The following is a 17027-nucleotide window of genomic DNA, read 5'->3' as shown; positions in this document are numbered from 1 at the left end:
ATGTTCTAGCAGCAGTAACAAATATTCAATAGCCAATCTTTATGAGGATTAGCAGTTGATCTTCTATAATGATGTATATTTTAAAAATGAAGATGAAGGGTACCTGGGTGGCTCAGCTGGTTAAGCATCTGCCTTTGGCTCAGGTCATGATCTCAGGGTCTTGGGATCAAGCCCCACATCAGCCTCCTTGCTCAGTGGGGAGTCTGTTTCTCCCTCTGCCCCTCTGCCCCCCCACTCGTGCTTTCTCTCTCTCTTGAAATAAATAAATAAATAAAATCTTTAAAAAAATAAAGATGCAATGATACATATTCATTGGTTCACCATAGAATATGTATGCACCATGGAAGGGTGAAGCCTTTTTTCCTGAAGTGCAGTGCTTTTAGTGCAATAACTCTTAAATTTATTGTGATGATGCATTGCCTGAAGTGTTAACTAAAAAGGTAGATTTTGGGGTGCCTGGGTGGCTCAGTTGGTTAAGCTTCCAACTCTTGATTTTGGCTCAGGTCATGATCTCAGAGTCATGAGATCAAGCCCCACGTCCAGCTCCATGTTCAGCGTGGAGTCTGCTTGAGATTCTCTCTCTCCTTCTCCTTCTGCCCCTACCCCTGCTTGCACTCTCTCTCTCTTTCCAATAAATGAATAAAATCTTTTTTTTAAAAAAAAAGGCAGATTTTATGGATCCAGAGCCAGAAATGGTCCAGTATGGCATTAAAATTTGCATTTAAAACAAAACCAGATATTTGGGTGATTCTGATAAAAGTGGTCTGTACACCATACTTTGAGATACCCATTGCCTTAAAGGATTCCATTCCTATTAAAACAACAATTACATGAACCAACTCCAAATAGAAAAAAAGAAAAGTAGTTCCACTAAATGAATGGCAAGATGCCTGGCACAGCCTTAGATTAAATGTCAAAGACATATAATTATTAATTCATTATTTTAATACAAGTGTAATCATATTTAAAATCTCAATAAAATTATGAGGATGAGCTCCAAACGATTTGGAATAGAAAGGCATCTGGTGTGTTCCTTCCATGATATTTCAATGATTGGAAGCTACAGATAAATATTAAACAATGTGAGAAATATTTCTGTGTTAAGAATTATCTATGGCAATGATGAGAATGGGAAGATATTTGAACTTATCTCCTGTTATGTCTTGGAGTTTTGCAGACATCTAATGAAATTAACTCAGATTCAGAGAAATTAAATCAACTTCCAAAACTCATCCACCAACAGCAGGATAACTTATCTGAGCAGCTGAGCAGCTACAGAAACTTTCCCACCGAGGAGGAGTTTCTCAAATCACAGATCTCCAGTCTATTGAAGAGGCAGGGACAAATGGCCGTAAAACTCTGCCAGGAGCTAATCATTCACACTTCAGGTAATTGGGACCTACTGACCACTCAGGTGCAATCTGTTGTCCCAGTTTGCATTGATCACGTGTGCCACCTCATAGTATGAGAAAGTTGTCTTCTCCAATGACCTCTAATGATATCACACTAAATTTATAGAAGACACGGGAAGATATCAATTTATTTAATATTTTTGAAAACACAGAGGTGAATTTGAGAAGCGTCATGGAATGATACCAACCTGGATACTTCAGCTTCTCATTTTGTGAACTATTTTTAGGTGATCCTGACGTTTTAAGAAACTAAAAGTATAGCTGGTAATTCTGAGGCCAGTAAAGTGAGCCCTGAAGTGAGAATTTCAATCACTGTTGCTCCATCCCATAATCGGAAGTGACTTCATTTTCACAGGCTCCTAAAGCAGTATGGTTCCAGAATGCTGGGTCTCAGACCCTCTCACCAAGTTCAATCATTTAGTTTCTAAAACCTTCCCCATGGGGGACCTGGGTGGCTCAGTTGGTTAAGCAACTGCCTTCGGCTCAGGTCACGATCCTGGGGTCCTGGGATCGAGTCCAGCATCGGGCTCCCTGCTCAGCAAGGAGTCTGCTTCTCCCTCTGACCCTCCCCCTCTCATGGGCTCTCGCTCTCTCTCTCTCATTCTCTCTCTTTCAAATAAATAAATTAAAAATCTTTTAAAAAAAAAAACCTTCCCCAGTCACTCTAGCATTATTTAATTTGTACTAATGGGTGTAATTTCTTTTTCAGACCACAGATGTAATCCTTGTCCTAAGATGTGGCAATGGTACCAAAACAGCTGCTATTATTTTGCAACAAATGAGGAGAAGACCTGGACTAACAGTAGGAAAAACTGCATGGACAGGAACTCCACTTTGGTGAAGATAGATAGCTTGGAGGAAAAGGTCTGGTTGACTCCTTCCCTGGTTAGAGAAATTATTCATGTCATAGAAAGTAAAACAAGTGGAATGTGTGACTCACAAAGTAGGAATTCAGTACATTTTGAAGGAGAATTAACATCTTACTTCTTCTTTTTCTTTTTTAAGATTTTATTTGTTGGGGCGCCTGGGTGGCTCAGTTGGTTAAGCGACTGCCTTCGGCTCAGGTCATGATCCTGGAGTCCCGGGATCGAGTCCCACATCGGGCTCCCTGCTCGGCAGGGAGTCTGCTTCTCCCTCTGACCCTCCTCCCTCTCATGCTCTCTGTCTCTCATTCTCTCTCTCGCAAATAAATAAAATCTTAAAAAAAAAAAAAGATTTTATTTTTTTATCTGACAGAGAGACAGCGAGAGCTAGAACACAAGCAGGGGGAGTGGGAGAGGGAGAAGCAGGCTTCCCACTGAGCGGGGAGCCTGATGCGGGGCTCAATCCCAGGACCCTGGGATCATGACCTGAGCCGAAGGCAGACGCCTAACGACTGAGCCACCCAGGCGCCCCTAACATCTTACTTCTGCATTCCGGAATGTGGCTCACACATGACATTGTTCCCGTTCTCCCTCTCAGGATTTTCTGAAGTCACAGCCATTACCCACGTTCTCTTTCTTCTGGTTGGGCTTATCCTGGGACCCATCTGGAAGGAGCTGGCTGTGGGAGGATGGCTCTGGCCCTTCTCCATCGTTGTAAGTCGCTAACTGTTGGGGGGGGGATGGAATACTAAGAAAATCAATGTTAATTGTAAGAATTATAAATCTAGATACAAAAAAAGAGTACAACATACAAAGAAAAGAGAGCTTCAGTAAGAAATAATGAAAGCAAGAGTACCTAATTTCGTGTATGTGACAAACTCATGGCAAGACACTGAAGCTTATCTATTGGCTAAAATTTATTTTTTTATATAATAAACAAATAATACTTACACTTACTTTGTTCGAAGTAGTGTGAAATATTAGCTCTGTGATAAAAGCACTGTTATATTCCTATTTTGTGGATGAAACAATTGTCATAGAGAGATTAAATAATTTGTTCAAGGTCACTACCTCCTGAGTGGCAAAATCAGGACTGAGTGCTTCTGTGACCATGAGCTTGGCCTCTCAGCTCCCCTGGCTCTCCACCACTTACAATCCCAAGGGTGGTTTATCATAAGAACATATATTAACACATTTATTTAAATTCAATAATTGTCAGTCATTTTCTAGGGGCAAGTAAGTCTGAATTGACAGATTAGTTTAACAATTAGTTCTGTGATGGGGATTTGCCAATTCGATTATATGGCAAATGTTTTTCACGACTTAAAATGAGCTAAGTCTGCCACTTCAAGGTTTTGAAGAAATATTTAAAGTACATACAGGATATATGATACTTTGAAAATTACAGTTTTTGGGGGTGCCTGGGTGGCTCAGTCGTTAAGCGTCTGCCTTCGGCTCAGGTCATGGTCCCAGGGTCCTGGGATCGAGCCCCACATCGGGCTCCCTGCTCCGCGGGAAGCCTGCTTCTCCCTCTCCCACTCCCCTGCTTGTGTTCCCTCTCTCGCTATCTCTCTCTCTGTCAAATAAATAAATAAAATCTTTAAAAAAAAAAAAAAGACAATTACAGTTTTTGCAACTATTTAAAGTTATGAAAAATAAGTGTTATCTTAAAAATATGGAAAGGAACACATAGTCCTGTAAAATTCTCTTAGCAACTACAAACCAAATATTTTGAGGAACACTGCTCATCACAACTATATTAAAATGATACAGTTATATCTGGATTTTTAATATAATATATGGTATTTGCATATCACATGAAGTGTTAAGAGCTTTGGCCCCTTTCTGGGTGTAGTAGGTTTTTCTCCACCTCCCTTCCCATCAAATTATTCAACCGTTCACCTCCCTCCTGTCTTGCTTCTTAATGCATGCTGTCAAAGTTTCCTTAAGCTGAGTTATAATCACTCATTTCCATCAAGGATACTAGGTTTCTGCTGTGACTCCCCCAATTCCCTGAATAACACACAATGATATGTCTATACTTTTCTCCCTAGATATACTTTATCTTCACCCATTTCCAACAATGCTGTCATGGCTTTTCCCACTCACAGCAATTTCCTGCTCTCTAATGTCCACTACTGGTCATATTAAATCAGTGAGCCTGGTTTCATGCAAATAATCATGGTGACACGCACATGCAAAGTAATAAACACCCCCCCAAAAAATGACAGTTACCTCTTTTTAATGGAGCGATCCTGGGCATGAGATGATTACCAACTAACCTGAGGTATTTCTGCTACACCGAGGCTTTATAGAACAGGACCAGGATACCCTGTAAGTGCAGCTGTTTCCACTTTGAACTTTAAGAAGATGGGTCCCCTCTCCTAAAGGAGTTGTCATCATCCCGGGCCCCTCCACTCACTCCTAGTGAAAATATGGAGGAGGTGGCCCCCTGCAGCAAGGTTCGGAGTCTGTGGACACTGACGCCCTGAGGCTGTGCCTGCCACCCTAGGGGTGTAGGGGTGGTGGAACTGAGCTTCGGAACCTTCCCTACTGGGTAAGGCTACTCTCGGCAAATGCATATGCCAAGAGGAAGACTTAGTAAGCCTGGGGCACCTGGGTGGCTCAGTTGTTAAGCGTATGCCTTCGGCTCAGGTCATGATCCCAGGATGCTGGGATTGAGCCCTTCCTCGGGCTCCCTGCTCTGCGGGAAGCCTGCTTCTCCCTCTCCCACTCCCCCTGCTTGTGTTCCCTCTCTTGTTGTGTCTCTCTCTGTCAAATAAAGAAATAAAGACTTAAAAAAAAAATTTAGTAAGCCCAGCCCTGAAGCAAGAATACTGCAGTGTAGCACAGATCATTTGAGTAAAAAGGCACACGGGGATTTAGATCTGATGAGCATAATTTAGTAATGACATTTTTTAAAAAGGTTATTTATTTATTTATTTATTTGAGAGAGAGAAAGTGTACCGCAAGCATGGGAAGGAGGGACAGGAGAGAGAGAATCTCAAGCAGACTCCCCGCTGAGCCCCAGCCAGAGTCTGGGACAGGGCTTGATACCACCACCTGAGATCATGACCTGAGCTGAAATCGAGAGTTGATGGCTTAACCAACAAAAGCCACCCAGGTGCCCCTGTAATGATATTATTGAAGAGTTACCACCAATTCCTTAGCAGAGGAACTAGGGACTGATATCAGAACCACATCTATGTAATCGTTCATTTTCTCTCTGAACCCCTATCTTATCCTCTCTTCACCTTCCACATATATGTGTATAAATATATATAACACAAAATTATATATATACAAAATTATATTTGTGCATAATGAAATGTTATAACTTTTTGCTCAGGATATGATCTCATTTGTCTGTTTTTCTTCATAAAGTTCCAAACTAAAGAAATTGTAGTGCTTCTGATATAATCTGCACTGGTAGTTTCTACCATGATAATGGTGAGGATACAAATTCTCAACCCAGAATTTAAGTATCTTCCTTAAATTATTCTACCTGGGATTATGATTAACTTGAAATGGAACACGCAGATTCTCCAGCTTTAAGAACTTTGAATGCTATGGAAACAGAAGTCTCTCAAAGTTCAGATAGATAGTCTTTTGTAACTGAGGACATTGAATTGTGATCAGATTTCAAATATGAAATTTGTAATTAATTTTAAGTGGATTAATTTTCAGATTCAGCGCTAAAGAGTATGCTCAGATCAATGGATCCAAAGGATGTGCCTATTTTCAAAAAGGAAATATTTATATTTCCCGCTGCAGTGCTGAAATTTCTTGGATTTGTGAGAAGACAGCTGCGTTAGTGAAGATTGAAGATTTGGATTAATATGCTTCTTCCAGATTCACCCGGATGTAAGGGACTTGTGGTTAAATTCATGTGAAGAAAGAGAAAGCTCCCCTACTAGAGCCAAAAACAGATGAAAAAAATGTGTATTCAAACCCATCAGGCAAATAAACTTCACAGAACATTCTCCACTTCATCGTCGATGCCTTCTGATCTGATGTTCTGGTTATTGCTGGGGACCCTGGGGAATAGCTCTTCTATGGCCCTATTATTCTATCTCAGCGTCATTTCACTGAATTCTCTCTCTCGAATAAAAGATTCTTTTCCTGCTTTGTTATTGCATATGCACAAGTGCACAGGGGGATATGTAAATATTTAGCAGCCAGAACTGACACAAGACACAGCCCTGGAATGACATTCAGGAGACCCTGTTGTGATCACGGTCTGGGGGATTCTGGGGTGGGGGTCCCGGTGGCTAGAGCAGCAATACTGTGCCAAGTGATTTGGAAATATCTTAGTATCTTAGCAAATGGTTTGTACCCATGTACCAGCCTTGTAATATAGGTGAAGTAGCACATCATTTAGTATTTACATTCTCATTTATTTAGATTAAGTAAATCCTGAGGTTATTGTTGTGGTAATCTGGACATTATTAATAGAAGTTTATAATCTTTGCATTGAAATGTTATTTCCTTTAGAGAAATCCTAAAAAATTACTTGAAGATAGTAGAAGCATTATATTTTATTTTTAAGAACTTTCCTGTGGCGCCTGGGTGGCTCAGCTGGTTAAGCATCTGCCTTTGGCTCAGGTCATGATCTCAGGGTCTTAGGATCGAGCCCCTGCCTCAGGCTCCCTGCTCAGCGGGAGGCCTGCTTCTCCCTCTCCCACTCCCCCTGCTTGTGTTCCCTCTCTCGCTGTCTCTCTCTGTCAAAAAAAAAAAAAAAAAAAAAAAAAGAACTTTCCTTTAACATAGTTGGTCAGTGTCCCTGCACTTTAGATGTCAAACCTTGTAAATCTAGAACTTGAGAGTTTTTCTGGGACAAATTTACTGGTTTAAGAATAACGGTGAAGGAGTTAGTTTTCATTTGCTCCACATATAATTATATAGCTATGTATAGGCTAAAGAAAACAATAAACCAACCTGCAATACTGGTTTGTCTAAATCAGAGATCTAGAATTTACTGGAAAAACTGATATGATCCGAGTTCTGAGCTAGGTGCATTTCAGAATATTTTGACAGTTCTTTAAAAGAGCATCACCATAGGGACATCTAGTAGTCTGTTACACTCTAAAGAATTAAAATTGTGAGCTAATGGACAATTTATATAAACACTAACAGAAAGTCTAGAACACAAGAATTAAAGTCTAATGTGAAAATTTGGTGAAAATTATAAGCAAAATATATTGAAACACAAATTTTAAAATATAGATAATTATTTCATCATAGTTTAAGTGAACAGGCTTTACTAATTATCATACAGGAACCAAAATATAAGTTACATATACACAGATTAAAAAAGAAACTTTATTCTTTCATTCTTTAGTAGCTTACTCCCACTGTCATTCTCACAAAGATAAAATTATTCATTAAAGGTCAACAACTCTGCACCTGACTCCCACACATTTGGGTTTTTCTTTATTCCCGTGGGAAAGATCATTTCTTCTTTTATTCCTCTATTTCTAACCATAGAAAGATCTGCTATTCTCTGTTGGTTATTTTGTTCCTATAAAGAGGTTACATGCTTTCCCCCTCTGGTATTTTGTATCTTTTCATTCTTCTCTCATGCACACTCTGACTTTCACACTCACTAAAAGAGAGAACATTTCTGTTTCTGACCTCAGAGTGGCTCTGGAATTTGATCAGATCCTATCGCTCATCCCTGCTTTCTTGCCATCATGATGTCATCCCTGGCAGCCTTTACACTGGGTGAGTAAACCCAAAGGTCTTCTTGAGGATTCACCAAACGCTTTGCCGGAATAATTTATCCCTTATTGCTTTCTGGTACCTTGGCTTATAAGACATGGCATATGGCAAGAATTTCTTCTCTCTCTCTCTCTCTCCACAAAATTTCTGGAAGACATCCACACACACATATACTCACACATGTGCACAACACAAATGCATCATCAAAATTCCTGGGGAAAGGCCATGTTTTGTATTTATTTTTGGATAACTGCCTTTCCCTCATTGAGGACTACTGTGGCTTCCAAACTTGTCTTCACGTAAGATTTATAGAGATAGCCCCCCTTAAAAGGACAGATTCCCGGGCCACATCTCAGATCTGTAGACTCAATGACTGAAGGGCAAGACGGCAGAAACTGCAAGTTTCACAAAGTCCATTGGTGATACTTAACTCAGCCTGGGTATTTGACCATGTTTGGCTAAATGGTGGTGGAACCATCAAATTGGAGGCTCTTTCTTTTCTGCCTTTAAAAAATTTTTATTTATTTATCTTTTATTTTTTTCCAGCTTCATTGAGTTATAATTGAAATATAGCCTTGTATAAGTTTAAGGTGTAAAACACCATGATTTGATGTATATATGTATTGTGAAATGATGCCCACAATAAGTTTAGTTAACACACCCATATCTCAGTGGACGGCCCTTTCTCCTACTTTAGCAAAATTAGTTTGGTTTGTGTAGGCCAAATTCGGTCAGGTAAGGTCAAAATTGGGTCAAAAGTAATTCAAACCTCAGCTATTTCACTTTTGTAAACTTGTCCAACAACTCCTGAATGAGGAGATTGTTTGGGGTGGTCAGGGTAGACAGGTGATTCACAATTTGACCCATCTTGCTTTGTGGAAATAGTTTTCAAATCATGCTGTATGCTGAAATTATACTGAGGAGCTTTGAAGACATGTTGGTGCCTGAGATTATCTCACCTCTTAAGACTCTGATTTAATTGATCAAGGGTGTGGTTCGGTTATTGAAAAAAAATTTAAGCTACTTTTATGATTCCAATTTTCAGCTAAGGTTGGAAACCACTGGACTGAGATCATTCTAGTGACCGTTATGTTGGGGCAGGTCTACCGTGTTGGCAAAAGAGCCAACCCTCCATCATATATTAAAAGAGCAAGTGAGCTAGTCCCCTTGGTGAGGACTCCATGGCGTTGGGACAGTGGGCATAGTGCCTGTTATCTGAAGCTAAGGTCGATGGTATAATCGAGGCCGCATGCTGAGCAGTTTATGTGTAATCACGCTTGTATACGTTCGCTTATATGTGGAGAAAGATGTGAAGGACGTGTTATTAATGCTATTTTCCTCAGGGCAGGTATTCTGGTAGTAAAACTGGACAAGAAGAGGACATAATTAACTTTTAAAATTGAGAATTCATTGTGAAGCAGAGAACTGAAGAGAGGGTCAAATTTAGCAAGGTGATCCCAAAGCAAATGTAATGTTTCATTCCTCAGGTATGTTAGTCTTGCTGAACCAGTAACTTGAAGAAATAACATGGTTTTTTTCTCTCTCCTTCAAGATATATAAAATATAAATGAAGTACATCTCCCCCTCAGTACTCTCAAAATATATCTTAGCATGATTTTCAATAATCTACAAAGACTCGGACTAAAAGTAGAACACACTGGGGTCAAAACACACTGGTTCACACATTAAGCCATTTTCAATGGCCCAGCAGATCATTTCTAATTTTATTCTATATAAACAACCTATGATCTTTCAGTTTTCATAGTCATGGGCCTAGTGATCTTGAAGCAATAGGGCTAAATTAAATGGCTACCTCTAAATTAATGCTTGTTTTGTGGCTACCCAAAGAGGAGAAAATCTGACATGAAAGGATATTTTTGACTATTTTGAGGACCAGAAGAACTTGGTATTTCTCTAGGAGATTTTCCTCTAATCTCTGTTTATAACGTGGAGATAGAGTGAGAAATTATTTTCTCAACATTCAGTCACTGTTAGAGGTGAGAGTGGTGTGTGTCCTTTTAGTTGCTTAGCTCTCCATAAGACACTGTCATTTAGTTGCTTAGCTCTCCATAAGACACTGTCATTTAGTTGCTTAGCTCTCCATAAGACACTGTCATTTAGTTGCTTAGCTCTCCATAAGACACTGTCATAGGTGTAATACTAGAGGTATCTGGTGAGTGTTGTATGTGGAAACACTGAAGGAGGATTGATAATGTAGCTTCGGGTGTATTCACCCAAAAGCTGCTCCGTGTTTTCTTCATGTTCTAATTACTTCTTCAGGTTGGGATGCGTTTTCTATTTGTATATGCAAATGTAACTTCATTTATAGGTATAAATCAAATCTGTATAAATAATAAAATACAGTCTGTAGCTAATGTTCATGCTTCCCAGATCTGTTTGGACTGCCAACACTTTCTTAAAATTCCTAAAAGAATTGTGTAGATGACTGTGAAACCAAATGTGATATAATAATAATAATAATAATAATAATAATAATAATAATAAACTTAAAAATTCAAATACTCTGAGGAAAAGGCCATTTATAAAATCAGGCGACACATTCTGAGAGAGGACAGGAAGATGAAGTTTAATGTCCCAGTTTTGGCACAGAGTTGGATGGTAGAACAGTCCACAGCATAATCTCCCAGTTTTTCTGCCCAGCCCCTGGAATGGGAAAGTATCCCTTAATAGAAGAGTGAGCTGACAAGGTAAATCTCTATTTCAAGGGTCAAAATAAATAGTTTCTGGGAAGCCAAACATCTATTTTTAAAAAGCCACACCTGGAGAGAATGGGATGTCTTGCTTGGGATGTCTAGGTGGGGATGTCTAGCTTGGGGTGTCTTGGTGGTTTTCCATCCAGAGCCTCTATGATTATGCATTGCAGGTGCTGGTGCTTGGTTTTTAGGGGGAGAAATACAAGTCATGAAAGACCAGAGGAGGCTTCTAGGCCGCAGCAGCAGGAGACAGTAGACTACCAGTGAGACTAGCCGGTGTGCCCCAGCTAAGGAATTTGAAAGTTCTGTTGTTCGACATTCTGGATGTTTGCTCTAATTTTAATGAATTACCCCATAATCAGAGAAAGCGTAAGCCAAGGTGATAGCAAAAACAGCCACCTCTGGACTATTAGACTAAGAGCCAGGGGAAAAACCTGTAGACACTATGCACTGCTTTTCATCTCAGCCCTCGAAATTTCACAGTACTGAGCAAAGGCAATTTATATTGGTATGATAGAAAGAACTTTTAAATTCTTATTGGGTTAATTTGGTAATGATGACAAGTCATGAGTTTCTGGTCTATTTCCTAGATTCTCAAGTCTTTTATAATTGTTTTTATTAGAGGAGTAATATTCCAAGTTTGCTTTTTCCCTAAGTGATTGGCTTCATCATTCAATCAAGTAATTTATAATGGAATAATCAAAATAATCTACCCTCACTAAATCAGATAATTCTTCGTAAACACAAAAAATGTAGGTACTTTCAAAGGGGGCCAATAATTCCCTTGAAAATATAAGCACATGTTTTTGACTCAATTCTTGCTTGGTATTTTACGATTTTAATTCAGAAAAATAGAATTTAAAAATATTTAAATTCATGAACTCAATTTACAAACTTAGTCGATCATTTGCAAATGTCACAAAGTTTTATTTTGTTCATTTCTAAGTAATAACTGTGATTAAAGAAAGGGTTAAAGTCTAGGCAGGGAGAGATAGGAGGCCCCTGACTCCTCTGACTAGGCTCACACAGAGGGCTACGTGACCAGGTTCACAGAAATCCAAATCATAACCACACTGAGATACCACCTTACACCAGTTAGAATGGCAAAAATGGACAGGGAAAGAAACAACAAATGTTGGAGAGGTTGTGGAGAAAGGGGAACCCTCTTACACTGTTGGTGGGAATGCAAGTTGGTACAGCCACTTTGGAAAACAGTGTGGAGGTGCCTCAAAAATTTAAAAATAGAGCTACCCTATGACCCAACAATTGCACTCCTGGGTATTTACCCCAAAGACACAGATGTAGTGAAAAGAAGGGCCATATGCACCCCAATGTTCATAGCAGCAATGTCCGCAATAGCCCAACTGTGGAAAGAGCAGAGATGCCCTTCGACAGATGAATGGAGAAAGAAGATGTGGTCCATATATACAATGGAATATTACTCAGCCATCAGAAAAGATGAATACCCAATTTTTACATCAACATGGATGGGACTGGAGGAGATTATGCTAAGTGAAATAAGTCAAGCAGAGAAAGTCAATTATCATATGGCTTCACTTATTTGTGGAACATAAGGAATAGCATGGAGGACATTAGGAGAAGGAAGGGAAAAATGGGGGGAGGGAATTGGAGGGAGAGATGAACCATGAGAGACTATGGACTCTGAGAAACAAGCAGGGTTTTAGAGGGGAGGGGGGAGGGGGGATTGTTTAGCCCAGTGATGGGTATTAAGGAGGGCACGTACTGCATGGAGCACTGGGTGTTATACGAAAACAATGGATTGTGGATCACCACATCAAAAACCAATGATGTATTGTGTGGTGACTAACATAACATAATAAAATTTAAAAATAAATAAATAAAAATAAAAAGAATTATTTTTATGGAAGAAAAATTGTAGACAAATTTTGACATCTGTACCTCAGAATTATGACTGTTTAAATATGGATTTTACCTCAGCCATCAAAAAATACCTAAAAACTTTACATATAAATGTGCTTTGCTGCATTATTTTTTCATCTTTTAGTTTAGTTTGTGTTTGAATAGAGAAACAAGGTAACGGACAAGTATTGGTTTGAGTTCCTCTTTGCTATTTTTTCTTGGAAATTATGTCCTCTTGTCTTTGAGGAACTCTATTTCTCTATTTTCCAGGCACCTTGAATCCCTTCCCTCATAGCAACAGAGACAACCACGGATCCAGATCTGAACTTTATGTTTTGGTAAAAAGTTGGTATGAGGGGTAGACATGTGACCCAAATAAGACAAAAAAAAACCCCAAACATATATATACATATATATATGACACAATTGGCTTGAAAATTACCATTCACACACTCACACACACATGAATAGTTGAAAATAGTATTTGTGTACTTAGCTTCTCTCCAAAATTATGTATATAAGTTTTTTTTGTTTTTTTTTTTTGTCACCTAGAGAAGAATATTTTGTGAGGCTGGAAGTTCCCAAGAAGTTTGTGTCCCTTTAAAGTATTTCAATTTTAAAAGAGGCTTATTTCTCTATCTCTCTCTCTGCCTCCTCTCCTCCTCCTCCTCTCTTTCTCCAGGGACCCTGAACAGGGCGAGGGTCAGGAAAGGCAGGATCTTGGGAGAACAAGGCATCCGCTTTATTTCAAGCCCTAGCCTAGACAAATGGACATATACCTCTGAAGGCAGAGCGCCGGTTTACCCAACTCTTTTGCCAAAGAGGGGCCAGGTGGGGTGACTGGTACAACCACCTGTCAACCTAAAATTGCCAGAAGGCAATAAGTAAGCAAAAGTATTTATTTGGGATCAAAGAATTGCAATTCAGGGTACAGAGGTTTGGGTAGCAACCCAAATAGTGTCCACTAGGAAGCAAAAGTCAGGGTTTTTAAAGGCAAAAAAGGGATGCTTATATACATTGTTCACAAAGAATTTTGATTGGTATTGGCAGCAGAAAACCAACATTGACTAAACATAATTGGTAACTAAGGCTTTCACTGAGCAAAAGTCCATTATTGTAGCAAGTTGCAGATGTTCGTGCAGAGTCCTTGGAGTATTTGCTGCTTGGCCCAGTGCAAAAGTTCATGGTTCCACTTGAGGAGAACAGTGAGGACATGCATAAGGCCCACCTCCTTCATGGCCTCTCACTTCAATTTTAAAACCCCTTGACGTAAATGACTCCACTTTATTTCACCTTTCAAGAAGAAGAAAGAAAAAAAAGAAAGAAAGAAAGAAGAAAGGAAGAAAGAAGAAAAAAGAAAGAGAAAGAAAGAAGAAAGAAAAAGAAAGAAAGAAAGAAGAAAAAAGAAAGAAAGAAGAAAGAAAAGAAAGAAAAAGAAAGAAAAAAGAAAGAAAGAAGAAAGAAAGAAGAAAGAAAGAAGAAAAAAATAAAGAGAAAGAGAAGAAAGAAAAGAAAGAAAGAGAAAGAAAGAAAGAAGAAAAAAAGAAAGAAAGAAGAAAGAAAAGAAAGAAAAAGAAAGAAGAAAGAAAGAAGAAAAAATAAAGAGAAAGAGAAGAAAGAGAAGAAAGAAAGAAAAAAGAAAGAAAGAAAGAAAAAGAGAAAAGAAAGAAAGAAAGAAAGAAAAGAAAGAAAGAAAGAAGAAAGAAGGAAAGAAAAGAAAGAAAGTAAAGAAAGAAAGAAAGAAAGAAAGAAAGAAAGAAAGAAAGAAAGAAAGAAAGAAAGAAAGAAAGATATCTGGGAGCCCTGTTTGCTGGAGAAGCCCAGGAACCCCATCAGGCAGTAAGTCCAAATTGAGTCTGTCACTAATTTGCAGCTCCTGCCTGGAGCGATATTCAAGTGGGCGTGGCTGGGATGGAGTCTCACGCACCCTGTGGCTGGGGGTTAGCGCCACAGGCCTGGGACATCTAGGCTGCCCAAGGGCTACTAAATGGGTGCTTAATGCACATGCACATGCTGCAACGTTAGTTTAGCCAGGGACCTGTAACAGGGCAAAGGTCAGGAGAAGCTTGGTCACAAGAGGCTTGGGAAGAAGGCATCTACCTAATTCCAAACTCTAACCTAGAAAAGTGTGCATATTCCCCATGAGGGCAGTGCTGGAGAATGCTGGACTGCCTGGCCAGGGAAGGGCTGGGGTCCTGGCTGGGGTATCTTTTATATTAAATTTCCAGTTCTATTGAATGTATCTATTGACTTCTAATGGCTGGGATAAGTTCTTGGGCATGCACTGAAAAGTTTATTGAAGTTGGGGTAAAATTTGTTTTTTGGGTAAACTTCTGATTACTGGAAATCTTCATTTCAAAATACAAGATACATCTCCTGTCTTCAATCTCCTTGGGCCAGGGCTGTTAACAACCAGCAATAATAAGCTTTTTTAAAAAAATTGCAATACTTTATTTCTTAGGGAAGTTTTATTTTTTTTTAAAGATTTTATTTATTTATTTGAGAGGGAGAGCACAGGCGGGGGTGGGGGGTGGGGAGGGTATAGGGAAAGGGAGAGGTAGACTCCCCACTGAGTCGGGAGCCTGAGGCAGGGCTCGATCCCAGGACCCCGAGATCATGACCTGAGCCAAAGGCAGACATTTAACCAACTGAGCCACCCGGGCGCCCCTTAGAGAAGTTTTAATTGTGTAGGTTAATCTGGAGCAATCGACACAATGAGCAGCACCAGGCAGGATCAGCAGAGAAGGCAGTCACAAACCTAATGAAGCTGGACAGCCAGGTTCTTGTCTCACAGAGTCAAAGAATGAATCTCACACACAAAGGATAGTGAGTAAAGTGACAGAAGTTTTTAAGCATGGATACAGAAAAAGCTCTCAGGAGTGAGAGGGGTCCTGACAGGGTTGCCACTGAGGGCTTTTAGGGTTGGTCTTTTATAGAAAGCTAACCAGGGAACTTAATCATTTTGACTTCTCTACTGACAGCACCTTTGTGTAAGCAGGACTAGTGATAACATGTTTAATGGGTTACTTCTTTTTAGGGTCTGGTTATTTTCTGTTGACTACAGGAGACTGTCATAAATAAGACTTCGTCCTCATCCTTTGTCCTTCGTCCTCGGACACCTAGGGCAGGTGGTCTGGTGTGTTCCCTTATCTCTGGTTTCCTTACACCTCCGTATTTTTGGGATTTCTGTGAGCCTGATCATGGAGGCCCCTATCTATCTCTCCCTACCTAGCCCCACCTGCCCCTTTCTCACCATAAGGTGGAGGACGTTGCAGAGGGGACAGGAAATGAACAGAGGAATAAGAAATGGCCATGAGGGCTGCCTGAAGATTATCCTTCGACTCCATTTCCCTCTCTCCACCCCTGGAAAGAACATGAAGAATGATATTGTGGACTGAGAGGCCAGCATGGACAAGAGAAAGGATGTTGGCATGATTTACAGAGGCTGTCCACTGGCCCAATATCAAGCTTTAGAACAATTTCAGGTCTTTCACTTCCCTGCATCCCAGGAGCTCCTGTCCTCATCTCCACTTGTTCCTCCCTGCCCTGTCTCTCTGCACATACTACACACCCCCCAGATCACTTCTCATTGCCTGTGTCATCTTGCACTTTCCTATCACTCTCAATTTGCTCAGAATCTCCCCTGTTCAAGGATTCTTTGCCCATTCTCGCCTCTAATCATGCTCTTCTTAGGAGTTAGGCCCAAATCCAACTGTTGCATCAAAATCTTCTTTGTTTCCATATCCTCTCTTCCACTACCAGTTGTTCTTACTTCTTCTGCAGGGAGTGTCAACCTTTTGCATAGTTTCGGACTTGACTAATTTAGGGAACTTCAGTGTTGTGTAAAACACATTACCAGATATTGTTAAGCAACAGAAAAGTCCTGCTACAGCAGAATGTTTTGGGTTTTATCATCATGTGGGCCCAAGAGCAGGGCATATATGCATTATACATGCTTGTAAATCATTCAAGCAAGGTCAAAACACTGCCTGTTTAGCAGAATAGCATTTTGACTTCGCCACAGGTTAGCTATAAAAACAGAAAATTTCTATTCCCCTTAGAATTAACACACACATACACACACACTCACACACACACACTCCTTCAGAATTATCTGCCCCCTTTCTCACTTCCCCTCAAATTTACTGAAATGGAGAAATTCACTTATTCGCAAAGAATGGTTTGGATTATGGTTGGGAAGAAGAGATTTTGATTCAACTCATTTTAGTAATGACTTATTCAAGTAGACTCTGGGCTTAGTATTGAGCTAAGCACTAAATGTTGTTAACAGTGTCAATGGTCCTTTCCCTCAGTTCACAATTTAATTTGTGAAACATGCCAAAAACACTGCCATGGAAAGTAGTCTTCGACTTCCATATGGTTGAGTTAAAGACAACATACACTTTCAAATGTTTTAAGTTAAATAATTTATATTG

General features: G+C 39.8%; 1 protein-coding gene across 1 annotated transcript; it reads left to right on the top strand.

Annotated features, from left to right (window-relative positions):
• The first annotated feature begins 989 nt into the window (after positions 1–989).
• On the top strand, positions 990–6267 carry CLEC12B (C-type lectin domain family 12 member B). Its single transcript, XM_078074156.1, has 5 exons — positions 990–1025; positions 1178–1388; positions 2122–2276; positions 2874–2989; positions 5963–6267. Exons 1-5 carry the CDS (start codon positions 990–992, stop codon positions 6111–6113), a joined length of 669 nt encoding a protein of 222 aa, XP_077930282.1. The 3' UTR covers positions 6114–6267.
• The last annotated feature ends 10760 nt before the right edge of the window (positions 6268–17027 follow it).

This window comes from Halichoerus grypus, chromosome 6 (assembly GCF_964656455.1).
Source record: "Halichoerus grypus chromosome 6, mHalGry1.hap1.1, whole genome shotgun sequence".
Lineage (NCBI taxonomy): Eukaryota > Metazoa > Chordata > Mammalia > Carnivora > Phocidae > Halichoerus > Halichoerus grypus.
The sequence above is the reverse complement of the archived record's forward strand: the minus strand, read 5'-3'. Positions and strand labels throughout refer to the sequence as shown.